A 13488-nucleotide genomic window follows, 5' to 3' on the forward strand; every position below is an offset into this window, starting at 1 on the left:
TGTTAAATGTCTTATTTTGTTTTATTTTATACCTCACTGCTAAAAATTCTTATCTATTAATTAAGATTAAAAAACTTATTTGTGTAAAATTATCAAGTTAAAGCCGCTAAAATAGTCGCATTTTTATTTCAACTATTACAGTTTCAGCCTTTTTAAAAGTAAGTTAAATAATAATCATTTTTTTAAACTTCCCTTAAGAAAATCGATGATTTTCGAAAAATGCGGGAAATTATTGTTTTCATTCCGATTTTCGAAAATCGAGTTTTCATCAGATGTCGAAGTTTTGAGGTCTTAAATTTAATCGCTAATAGTGTTATATCCGGCTTGCCGTAACAACGAAAGGTAGGTGAAAATTACCAATTTCTCTAACATATAAAATCCAAATTCTGAACCGAATACACAGAGAGGCCCTTGCAGGGTTTATCGTTCGAGTTCTCACAATAAAAATAAAACCTAGAGCTAATCTCTAGGAAAATCACCCCGTTTGCCCAGTGCCTCCCACTTGAGTCCCACGCGACCATTTCCAAAAATTAATTATTATTAATTAATGAAATCTGGACATAACTAATAGGAAATTCCACTATTAAAAAATTAAATTTAATGGCTTGTGGAGAATTTTACCATTAAAAAATTAGCTTTAATGGCTAATAGAATTTCTCGCCATTAAAAAATTAAATTTAATGGCTAATGAATGCATTAAAAAAAGTAATACATTATTTACAACCCTGGTACTAGTAAACGTCAGCATAATGAAAAACAGTGGAGGTTCAAAACTACTACAATTTGCTGCGGCCATTGCAGGTAATTTATTATAATTATCAACCCTTGATAGTTATTTATAATTATATTTCTGGGTAACATAATCTTTTTTTTTTTTAATTCTTTTCAAATTTTTATTGTAGAAAAGAAACTGAAACTTTATACAACGCGTATGTGATGATAAAATATGACGTTGAAAATCGCGTTACACAATAAACATACTAAAGAGTGATCAATGATCATGTATTCATTGTATATCCACAAATATGTCTTTGCAACATTAAAACATTCCAAACAGTAGTGTTCTTTTAAAAAATTCCAAAAATCACTTTTTTTCAGGCGGTCTCAACAGAGGTGCATCTTAAATAGTGAATGCCATGCATTGATAATAAATTTGTATGATTCCAGCAAATATTTGCATAATGTCGGGTGGCGCAGCCTTCGTTTGGTCTAGTCCGACTCTGTTAATGCTCAGAGAAGATCCAATAAATGAAAAAAATCCTCTGGGACGACCTATCAGCGCAGAAGAAGCATCTTGGGTTGAATCACTGACGTCAATGGGTGTACTTGCTGGTTGTTTATTTCCAGGATATTTGGCTGGAAAGTAAATACGAATCATCAAAGCATTAACTCTATCGACATATTCGAAGATGGTTACTAACACAGCGTTGATTGCAGATGGGGGAGACGCGCAACTCTATTATCTAGCATTGTACCATATCTTCTTGGCTGGTCATTGGTTGGCGCAGGAAGATGTATAGAAGTTCTGTATGCAGGGAGATTTATTTTAGGACTTGCAACTTCTATCGCATTCGCTGTAATCCCGATCTACTGTGGGGAAATTGCTGAACCATCAATTCGAGGGATACTTGGTGCACTATTTCAAGTGTCTATTACTCTTGGTGAACTATGGGCATTTTGTATTGGTCCGTACGTTTCGTACGTAAGTTTATGTATCGCTTGTGCTGCACTGCCGATCGCTTTTTTTATTTCCTTCTACATAATGCCTGAATCTCCATATTATTTGGCGGCAAAAGATCGCAATGAGGATGTTGTCAGAGTGCTGACAAGTCTACGCGGAAAGAGTGAGGATGACGTTCAAATTGAAGCGGACGAAATCGAGGTTCTAATTCATACTATTAATTTCAATGTTTATAATCTTATGAATCCATTCTATGTTTCATTAGGTAGCGGTACGACTAAATTGTTATAAAAAAGCGACAATCATGGACTTGTTTAAGGTCAAGGCAAACTTGAAAGCACTATTTATTACATGTGCTTTAGTATCTTTTCAACAGATCAGTGGCATCGCTGTGGTTGTTGGTTACTTAGAAGTTATATTCGCAAGTGCTGGGAACACTGGTATGAGTTCAGCGCTGGAAGCTATCATCGTGGGAGTAGTTCAGTTGTTGAGTTCGTGTATCAATCCGCTAGTTGTCGACCGATTGGGACGTAGGGTACTTTTGATTTTCTCTGGTACAGGCTCCACTCTAAGTCTTGTGAGTTAATGACTCAATTTCTTTAATTCCATAACAATGAAGACATGATCGCATTCTTTTAGGGAGCGCTCGGACTCTTCTTTTATCTCAGAGATGCAGCAAAAAGTGATGTCAGTGGTATTGGTTGGTTACCATTAACAGCACTGATTACATACATCGCAAGTTATAGTGTTGGATTGGGTCCTATTCCTTGGACAATTACGGGCGAGATGTTTTCCCCGGAAATAAAATCCACGGCATCAGGAATAACTGTTTTTACATGTTGTTTTATGGCAATGATGATGAGTAAATATTTCATTAGTATTGCAACGGCATTTGGTCACTATACCGCATTTTGGTTCTTCGGAAGCTTTAGTCTTTTGAGTGTTTTTTTTACTGTCTTCATTTTACCAGAAACAAAAGGAAAATCACTGCAAGAAATTCAAAACGAACTTGCCGGAAAAGCTCGAAATATTTAGAAGTATCAATAAATTATTGTAAAATGAAATTTAAAATTGTTTTAAATAAATGATCGTATTTTTATTTATAATTAACTACATCGTGTATCGTTAAGGACGCCCGGGTCAAAAGAATAACTGAATTTGACCCAAATTCGAATCAATTTACCAATACCAAGTCAAATTTGTCTTTTTTGGCTTAAATGGATACTAATGGAAGTGAATTTATGCAAAAGCAGGTTGAGGATGAATAAAAAACGCATTTGATTTCAACTTGTTTTTGGATAAGTTGACTCGCTTAGTATCCATTCAAGTCAAAAAAGTCAAATTTTACTTGGTTTTGGTTTAATTGACTTCCCTCGCGGACTTGGAATCACTGTAAAATCATGGTGAAATCCCAGTGAGATTATAGTAAAAACATTGTGAAACCATGGTGAAATTACGGTGAAATCACTGTGATTTTGTGCCATTCGGTCACTGTAGTTTTATGGTTATCTCACAGTGGTATTGCTGTGAGTTTATTGTGATACCGCAGCCAATTTACAGTGAATTCACAGTGAATTCAAAGTGAATTTACAGTGACTTGACCGTGAATTTTTGGTGAAGTCACAGTAAATATACAGTAAATTGGCAGTGAATTTTCTGTGAATTCACAGTGAATATGCAGTGGATTTCCTGTGAATTTCTGACTATTTTATTCGTAAACTTTAAAACTGGAAATATTAATAAAAATAAGAATAACAATATTAATATTAATATTAATATTAATATTAATAATAATAATAATAATAATAATAATAATAATAATAATAATAATAATAATAATAATAATAATAATAATAATAATAATAACGAGCGATCTGCAGTCACTACGTGAAATTCCAAGATTTCGGACTCTTTCAGAAGAGTTATTCTGAGTTGATAGAACTCTCAGTAGAAAATTTGTGCAGCTGTCAAAAGATTCATTTAGAGTTTTTTAGAAAAATAATTGATTTCCTTAACACGTATTTTTTTTTGTACTTTGACAAAAATCGTTCAAGAAAACATTAATGTCATAGTGTAATACAAGATACCTCTGTATTACTATCAAAAATGGATAATCATCTCTCTGCTAACATTCAGCGAGTAACGCATTCCATGAATGCCTCAAGATCAGAATTTATAACTTCTGAAATAAGTATCTTACTAGGGACACTACAAAAGGTGGGCGCGATCTAGTGGTGAGCACTGAACTACTTCCGCTGCTGCTGCCTAGCATCATAACTTTTAAATCAATAATCATTAGGATTAAATATATATTCATTAATCTCGAACAAATATATACACTTATCCAAAAAATTAAAGGAACAAGAAAATTTTATAAATTTTTTAGTGATTTTTGGAAGGCTGTATTTTCGTGAAAAATGATCATATCGAAAAAAAAAAAAAAGCAAATTGAAGCTTGAAATCTCTAGTTTGAAGATCTTTCAGCAAAATATTTTTTTGAGCCACGGTTTTTGCGGAATCAGAAGAAAAAGATCGAGACAAAATTTTTCTAAATTTTTTGGTTTCGTTTTTTAGGTCTACGGGGCCGGGAAAAATTTTTTCAAAAAAACGAATTCATGGCTTGTTTAGAAAATTTATTCAGCTATAATTTGCTTTTTTTTGTTTCTTTGTACGACAATTTGCTGCTGAGATATCAGCCTTCAAATGAAAAAGGATCCTTTTGTCTTTGATTATTGATATCTCAGCAAGAAATGGTCACACAGTAATTTAAAGGGCAGTTTAATAAACTTAAATAAATCCCCTACAAGTTCTATTTTTGATTTTAAAAAAAAAAAATTTTTTTTCATCCTTGATATCCATTTGAAAAACCCACAAAAAATGGCCATTTTCTGGTTTTTTAGTCGACTCATCGCTACTCTGCAAATATTGATAAAAAAAATAATGTTGCCAGGTAATTTTACAGCTGAATGTACCCCCAAAAACCCTGGAAATTTTCAGATTCATCCATTGAACCGTTCGTCCGGTCCGATTGCTCAAAGTTTTACAAATCAATTAAAGGAACAAGTTTTGTTCCTTAATCTGTGTAATCATTACCAAAATGAAAAAATTAATTTTTTTTTTTATTTTCTTTCATTTTTGCGTTAGTTATTCAGTAAATGTAAGGTAAAGAGGAAAAAAAAAAAAAATTTCCAAAAAACGAGACCAAACAAGAATTTTTTCCAATTTTTTTTTTTTATGTTTTATTCGGGGGGTTATTTTTTTTTTTCGTTTTTCGGAAAAAAAATTTTTTTTTTTCTTTACCTTACATTTACTGAATAACTAACGCAAAAATGAAAGAAAGTCCGAAAAAAATTGATTTTTTCATTTTGATAACGATTACACAGATTAAGGAACGAAACTTGTTCCTTTAATTGTTTTGTAAAACTTTGAGCAATCGGACCGGACAAACGGTTCAATGGATGAATCTGAAAATTTCCAGGGTTTTTGGGTGTACATTAAGCTGTAAAATTACCTGGCAACATTATTTTTTTTATCAATATTTGCAGAGTAGCGATGAGTCGACTAAAAAACCAGAAAATGGCCATTTTTTGTGGGTTTTTCAAATGGATATCAAGGATGAAAAAAAATTTTTTTTTTTTAAAATCAAAAATAGAACTTGTAGGGGATTTATTTAAGTTTATTAAACTGCCCTTTAAATTACTGTGTGACCATTTCTTGCTGAGATATCAATAATCAAAGACAAAAGGATCCTTTTTCATTTGAAGGCTGATATCTCAGCAGCAAATTGTCGTACAAAGAAACAAAAAAAAGCAAATTATAGCTGAATAAATTTTCTAAACAAGCCATGAATTCGTTTTTTTGAAAAAATTTTTCCCGGCCCCGTAGACCTAAAAAACGAAACCAAAAAATTTAGAAAAATTTTGTCTCGATCTTTTTCTTCTGATTCCGCAAAAACCGTGGCTCAAAAAAATATTTTGCTGAAAGATCTTCAACCTAGAGATTTCAAGCTTCAATTTGCTTTTTTTATTTTTTCGATATGATCATTTTTCACGAAAATACAGCCTTCCAAAAATCACTAAAAAATTTATAAAATTTTCTTGTTCCTTTAATTTTTTGGATAAGTGTATATATATATATATATTTATTCTAAATGGATATATTTTTTTGTGTCTAAGTAATATTTATTAGAGTTGATATAGTAATATGTTGCTTTAATATTTGGGGTTGTTGGCACAGTAAAATAATTTAGTTGTCTATTAAATAAATATTTTCTTAACTTAACCAAATGATTTTATTATCTTAGAGAGAGAATTATTAATGTCAACCAAATATAGTCTATTAAATCATTTATTAAAAATGAGAAAATAAATCATGTCAACGTAATAAAATTTAGTTGTCCCAAATCAATTTTAGTTTAATAGAATTTAACAAAACCAATTTAATTGCCGAAGAGGAATTTTTTTTGTGAATTAAAACTTCCTGTAGAAAATTTGTGCAGCTGTCCCTATCAAAAATGAAAACTTGTTTAATAACTATAAATTGATAGTTGTTTAGTGGTTACAATGTGCGCTAACTAAATGGTTTTATAACGGTTTTCCAACTTATATCAAGTAAACTGTAAATGAACTGTAAAAAAATTGTCATTAGAACTATAAGAATACCATCACTTTCATCGATAGAAAAAGGTGTTGATCTGTTATCGATTTATTTTTTTTAAGACTCAGTTTAAAGTACAGTGAAAGCTGTATAATGTTACGCAGGTTTTCTTTTTGGCTCTTATTAGCGGTTTATGAGAAAGATGAGATAAAACTACGATAATTTTATATAGTTTTTACTTGCTGAATTTGCTAATTAAAAAAAATATGATAAAAGCATTTGTTGCAAGAAAATGATATTTAGTTTTTTTTTCTAATTTTATTAATACTTACGTATAGTGAAAAAATTGAATTTGCTTCTCTATGAAAATTTTTTAGTGTTATATTTATATATTATGTTTTTCAAAACGATTTCATGTTAATTATATATAAAGGAATAATAAAAATGAATAATTGTTATTAATATAAAATCTTTGATTAAAATTAAATTTAATTAAGATAATTTGATAAAAAATTCAGTCTTACTGAAAAATAATCAAAAAATTATTTTTTGATAATCATTTAAAAAAAATTATCGAATTTTCGATTTTACTGAGTTCGAGCTATCAAATATCAGTTTTTCGGCCATTTTTTTATGGTTTTAACTTGGTTGGTAAGATCAGAACTTGAGCTGTATTACCATAGACATATGATTCTAAGGTAGTTGTATGACAGTTTATAAATAGTTCACTCAAGGAGTATTTAGTTATAAGTTTTGGTATTTTTATATGTCTTTTTACAGTCGAAATTTCCGATAATGACTGAAAAATCTCTGCAAACTAACAGCTTTTAGTGGGTATAAGATAAGTTTGTTTTGCGCACATTGTAACCATAAAATTGTAATTATTTTACTGTTGAAAAACTGAAAATGAACAGTAAAACACTTAAACCGAAAAAAAACCGTTCATAAACAGTATTTTTATTTTGATAGGGGTGAAAAGTGTTATTTGGAGTTTTTTATATTTATTAAAATGTAAAAAAAATATTCATGTTATTTTTTTTTAACTGTTGATTATTTATGATTTTTAAGTTTAAAAAAATTTAGAAATAGTATGAGTGTTTAAACACATGAGTGGAATTATCAAAAAATTTTTATAAATTTGATAAAAAAAAAAAAAATGTTTTTAATTACTTCTTTAGATTCCACCAGATGATTTATTATCTAACATGTTTAAGCCACAATTATTTTTATATTCTAATATATGTATAAATAATTACCAGCAGTAACAAGTAATTGAAGTATCAATTATCGTCGGCATTATAAATTCGTCTCTTGACACTTAAGCTTCTAGCAACAAATTATTTTGCACACGGCAACGTAATCCGCCAGAAATTTTAATAAATATAAAAAACTCCAAATAACACTTTTCACAGCTGCACAAATTTTCTACAGGAAGTTTTAATGCACGAAAAAAATTCCTCTTCGGCAATTAAATTGGTTTTGTTAAATTCTATTAAACGAAAATTGATTTAGGACAACTTAATTTTATTACGTTGACATGATCTATTTTCTCATTTTTAATAAATAATTTAATAGACTATATTTGGTTGACATTAATAATTCTCTCTCTAAGATAATAAAATCATTTGGTTAAGTTAAGAAAATATTTATTTAATAGACAACTAAATTATTTTACAGTGCCAACAACCCCAAATATTAAAGCAACATATTATTATATCAACTCTAATAAATATTACTTAGACACAAAAAAATATATCCATTTAGAATAAATATATATATATATATATATATATATATATATATATATATATATATTTGTTCGAGATTAATGAATATATATTTAATCCTAATGATTATTGATTTAATAGTTATGATGCTAGGCAGCAGCAGCGAAAGAAGTTCAGTGCTCACCACTAGATCGCGCCCACCTTTTGTAGTGTCCCTGGTAAGATACTTATTTCAGAAGTTATAAATTCTGATCTTGAAGCATTTATGGAATGCGTTACTCGCTGAATGTTAGCAGAGAGATAATAATCCATTTTTGATAGTAATACAGGGGTATCTTGTATTACACTATGACATTAATGTTTTCTTGAACAATTTTTGTCAAAGTACAAAGAAAAATACGTGTTAAGGAAATCAATTATTTTTCTAAAAAACTCTAAATGACTCTTTTGACAGCTGCACAAATTTTCTACTGAGAGTTCTATCAACTCAGAATAACTCTTCTGAAAGAGTCCGAAATCTTGGAATTACTCTGACTTTATACGTCAAATTAAAAGTTATTCCGAGTTTATAAGACTTTTTCAAACTTCGAAGAATGCTTGAACAACTTTTTTTCTGATAATTTAAAATCACCATAAAACTATAGTCAAACCACCATAAATTTACTGTGGAATCATGGTGAAATCACCACAAATTTACGGTGGAATCATAGTGAAATCACCACAAATTTACGGTGGAATCATGGTGAAATCACCATCAATTTACTGTGAAATCACCATTAATTCACTGTAAACTCGCAGTGAAATCACTGTAAAATCATAGTGAAATCACCATAGTTTACTGTGAAATCATGGTGAAATCACCATAAATTTACTGTAGAATCATGGTGAAATCACCATAAATTTATTGTGAAGTCATGGTGAAATCACCATTAATTCACTGTAAACTCGCAGTGAAATCACAGGGAAATCACTACTAAATCACAATGACAAAATGGCACAAAATCACTGTGAATTCACTATGAATTCACCGTAAACACACCGTAAACTCACGGTGAAAGTGAATTCACTGTGATTTCACTGTGATTTCACAGTGATTCCAAGTCCGCGAGGGTTGAAGTTTAGTAAAAAAATCGGTCTATCGGTTGACCCTGCGGGCCAGCCCTAAGACTTCCCGCTGTTTTCGAGCTCCTTGAGCTCGAAAACGTTGTTGTGAGTTCGTGTTCGAGCTCGAAAATACTTTTGTATGCCATTGTTTTCGATAAAACTCGTTTTTTAGTATTTCTTTCTTCCACGATATCTCGCGAACGAATTAACCGATTTTGATAGAATGATTCATATTAATTGAGGCGGCAATCGACGTATTTTATTGAGCTCTAGAGCTAATCCGATTTTGGAATTGATTTATTTGGTTGTTTCCGAGATATTTCAAAAAAACTAAAAAAAAAATTTTTTGTTATTTCTTTCGACAACTGTTTCTCTTGAACGAATGAACCGATTTTGATGGTTAAGGTGGCATTCGACGCAGCTTATAAAGTTTTAGAGCCCAGTTGATTTTGGAAACAATCCATCGAGCACATTCGAAGTTATAAAAAAAAAAACAGTTTGGAAAGAATTTTATTTTTGGAATATCTTTGAACGCACCTTACCGATCAATTTCAATTTTTACAGCTTTTAGATATTGACAAGCCGCGTCGAATGACACCTTGACGATCGAAATCGGTTCATCCGTTCAAAAGATACAGGTATTTACATATGTACGTACATACATACATACATACACTCGGATATCATCTTGAAATTAGTCAGAATAACATCACAGAACCTCAAAATGTCAAGATCTGATAGAAATTCGATTTTCGAAAATCGAACCGAACCCAATAACTTTCCGAATTTTTGAAAATTTTCAATTTTCTTAGCGGGAAGTTAAAAAGTCAAATTTAAGTTATTTTTTGACCCAGCTAAAAAAAAAAACATCCAATGCTAAGTAATTAATAAATCGATTTTGATCATAAGCAATAACAGAAGTAGTATCATGTGTCCGTTAACGTATTGATAATAATAAAAACCAGTTGACAATGTATCCGACGTGTTTGTTAAATGTCTTATTTTGTTTTATTTTATACCTCACTGCTAAAAATTCTTATCTATTAATTAAGATTAAAAAACTTATTTGTGTAAAATTATCAAGTTACAGCCGCTATAATAGTCGCATTTTTGTTTCAACTATTACAGTTTCAGCCTTTTTAAAAGTAAATTAAATAATCATCATTGTTTTTTAATCACTTTGATGCTCAACTTCAGCTCATTGTTACGGTAAAATATTAATTAGTACCAGTTAACGACAACATAATGAAAAACAGTGGAGGTTCAAAACTACTACAATTTGCTGCGGCAATTGCAGGTAATTTATTATTATTATCAACCTTTGATAGACAATTATATTGCTGTATAACACAATCTTTTCTTAAGTTTTTATTGTAAAAACAAAAAAAACTGAAACTTTATATAACACGTATGCAATAATAAAAATTGCGTTACATAATAAACGTATTAAAGAGTCATAATCCAACGGTAAGATTTAGATATTTCAGTTTCGCTTTCATGAAATTCTGTAGTCAAGTATCAAATACAAAATTTACTTGTCAGGAATTGTAAAAATATTAAAGGACACCACAAGTGTGAAATTTTATACCTTCAAAAATAATATACTACAATTTAAAGTGCATATCTCAAATAGTTTTTGAGTTACAACGACCTGAAGAGCAGCCGCTAATCGGGTCTCAAAACTAATTTTTCAAAATTGCTGCAGTTATAACTCGAAGACTAATCATCCGATCGATTTGATTTTTGTTGCAGCTTCTTTTATGTTTCTCCATACCTCGAGCCTCCCAGTTTTCAGATCGAATAGAAAGTGTAATTTTGGCAGGCCAAAAATCGTCAAATTCTCGCGCGAAATTTGAAAACTTTTTTGAAAACTCCGCTATTTTGTTGAATTACAATTTTTTATCGATCGAGGGTCATGGTATGGGCAATACCTTCTGGTTTAGTAAACTTTTTGGTTTTTCTTATTTCATCCACAGCGCTGTCACTGCAGCAGTGAGGGGACCTTTTTTTAGCCTTGGGGGATTGCAAATAACTCGCTGAGTTTTCAATTTTTTTGTCCAAAAATTTAATCATGTATTTATTACAGATCCACAAATATATCCTTAAAACATTCAAACGTTCAATGCAGTAGTTTTTTTCAAAAAATTACCACAAATCACCTTTTTTCAGGTGGTTACACTATTGCTACCTCTTAAATATTCAATGACAAAAATTAATAATAAATTTGTATGATTCTAGCAAATATTTGCATAATGTCGGGTGGCTCAGCCTTGGTTTGGTCTAGTCCAACTCTTTTGATGCTCAGAGAAGATCCAGTGAATGACGAAAATCCTCTGGGACGACCTATCAGCGCAGAAGAAGCATCTTGGGTTGAATCACTGACGTCAATGGGTGTACTTGCTGGTTGTTTATTTCCAGGATATTTGGCTGGAAAGTAAATACGAATCATCAAAGCATTAACTCTATCGACATATTCGAAGATGGTTACTAACACAGCGTTGATTGCAGATGGGGGAGACGCGCAACTCTATTATCTAGCATTGTACCATATCTTCTTGGCTGGTCATTGGTTGGCGCAGGAAGATGTATAGAAGTTCTGTATGCAGGGAGATTTATTTTAGGACTTGCAACTTCTATTGCATTCGCTGTAATCCCGATCTACTGTGGGGAAATTGCTGAACCATCAATTCGAGGGATACTTGGTGCACTATTTCAAGTGTCTATTACTCTTGGTGAACTATGGGCATTTTGTATTGGTCCGTACGTTTCGTACGTAAGTTTATGTATCGCTTGTGCTGCACTGCCGATCGCTTTTTTTATTTCCTTCTACATAATGCCTGAATCTCCATATTATTTGGCGGCAAAAGATCGCAATGAGGATGTTGTCAGAGTGCTGACAAGTCTACGCGGAAAGAGTGAGGATGACGTTCAAATTGAAGCGGACGAAATCGAGGTTCTAATTCATACTATTAATTTCAATGTTTACAATCTCATTAATCCATTCTATGTTTCATTAGGTAGCGGTACGACTAAATTGTCATAAAAAGGCGATATTCATGGACTTGTTTAAGGTCAAGGCAAACTTAAAAGCACTATTTATTACATGTGCTTTAGTATCTTTTCAACAGATCAGTGGCATCGCTGTGGTTGTTGGTTACTTAGAAGTTATATTCGCAAGTGCTGGGAACACTGGTATGAGTTCAGCGCTGGAAGCTATCATCGTGGGCGTAGTTCAGTTATTGAGTTCGTGTATCAATCCGCTGGTTGTCGACCGACTGGGACGCAGAATACTTCTGATCATCTCTGGTACAGGTTCCGCTCTAAGTCTTGTAAGTTAATGGCTCAAATTATTTAATTCCATAGCAATGAAGACATAATTGTATTTTTTTTAGGGTGCGCTCGGACTCTTCTTTTATCTCAAAGATGCAGCAAAAAGTGATGTCAGTGACATTGGTTGGTTACCATTAACTGCACTGATTTTATACATCATTACCTATAGTGTTGGATTGGGTCCTCTTCCTTGGACAATTACAGGGGAAATGTTTTCCTCAGAAATTAAGGTCAAAGCGTCAGGAATAACCGTCTTTACTTGTCTCTTTTTTGCAGTTATGATGAATAAATATTTTATTAGTATTGCAACGGCATTTGGTCACCACACCGCATTTTGGTTCTTCGGAAGTTTTAGTTTTTTGAGCGTTTTTTTTACTGTTTTCATTTTACCAGAGACGAAAGGAAAATCACTTCAAGAAATTCAAAACGAACTTGCAGGAAAAGCTCATTAATAATTAATTGTTTGATGAATTATTTTTTAATAAAGCTTTAAATTTAAATATTTAAAATTTACATCACCACAATTTTAATTATAATCAACAATTCTGCTATTAAAACCGGATTTTGATAACTTTTTTATTATTATATATCAGCACTAATTAATCTCTATTTATTCACTGTCACTTACCTACACATATAAATTTATCACAACACTAATTTATTTTTATTTTTATTTAATCACTAACACTGATTTTAAAAAAGACTTGACGACATTTTATTTTCTGAATACGAATTCAAAAATTTATGATCCTGAAGTTAGCAGACAATTAACAATTTTTGGATTTTTTTTTTTTCAAAAAATCAATTACAAAAAAATAAAAACTAAAAATATGCACATGTAGAAAATTCAAAAAGCTATAGGTGCAATTTTGTAAGATATTTTTTTTTATAATTTTCCGTATTTAAAAAAATTCAAAAATTAGTTGTCGTCAGCTAACTTCAGATGATTTTAAATGCAGCAGACATCAGGCACATTTAAAATTATAAATAAATAGAGGAAAGCATTAAAAACATAATATTTATGAAAAATGCACTTAATTTCAAAATCTT

At 30.9% G+C, this 13488-nt stretch overlaps 2 protein-coding genes across 2 annotated transcripts; both read left to right on the plus strand.

Annotated features, from left to right (window-relative positions):
* The first annotated feature begins 1181 nt into the window (after positions 1 to 1181).
* On the plus strand, positions 1182 to 2795 carry LOC130676997 (facilitated trehalose transporter Tret1-like). The gene is made up of 4 exons (XM_057483513.1): positions 1182 to 1363; positions 1438 to 1969; positions 2058 to 2216; positions 2321 to 2795. The coding sequence occupies exons 1-4, from the start codon at positions 1182 to 1184 to the stop codon at positions 2714 to 2716; spliced, it is 1269 nt and encodes a 422-aa protein (XP_057339496.1). The 3' UTR covers positions 2717 to 2795.
* Positions 2796 to 11405: 8610 nt separating this feature from the next.
* LOC130677662 (facilitated trehalose transporter Tret1-like) lies at positions 11406 to 13035 on the plus strand. Its single transcript, XM_057484491.1, has 4 exons — positions 11406 to 11542; positions 11617 to 12061; positions 12126 to 12437; positions 12501 to 13035. The coding sequence occupies exons 1-4, from the start codon at positions 11406 to 11408 to the stop codon at positions 12888 to 12890; spliced, it is 1284 nt and encodes a 427-aa protein (XP_057340474.1). The 3' UTR covers positions 12891 to 13035.
* Positions 13036 to 13488: the final 453 nt, after the last annotated feature.

This window comes from Microplitis mediator, chromosome 11 (assembly GCF_029852145.1).
Source record: "Microplitis mediator isolate UGA2020A chromosome 11, iyMicMedi2.1, whole genome shotgun sequence".
NCBI lineage: Eukaryota > Metazoa > Arthropoda > Insecta > Hymenoptera > Braconidae > Microplitis > Microplitis mediator.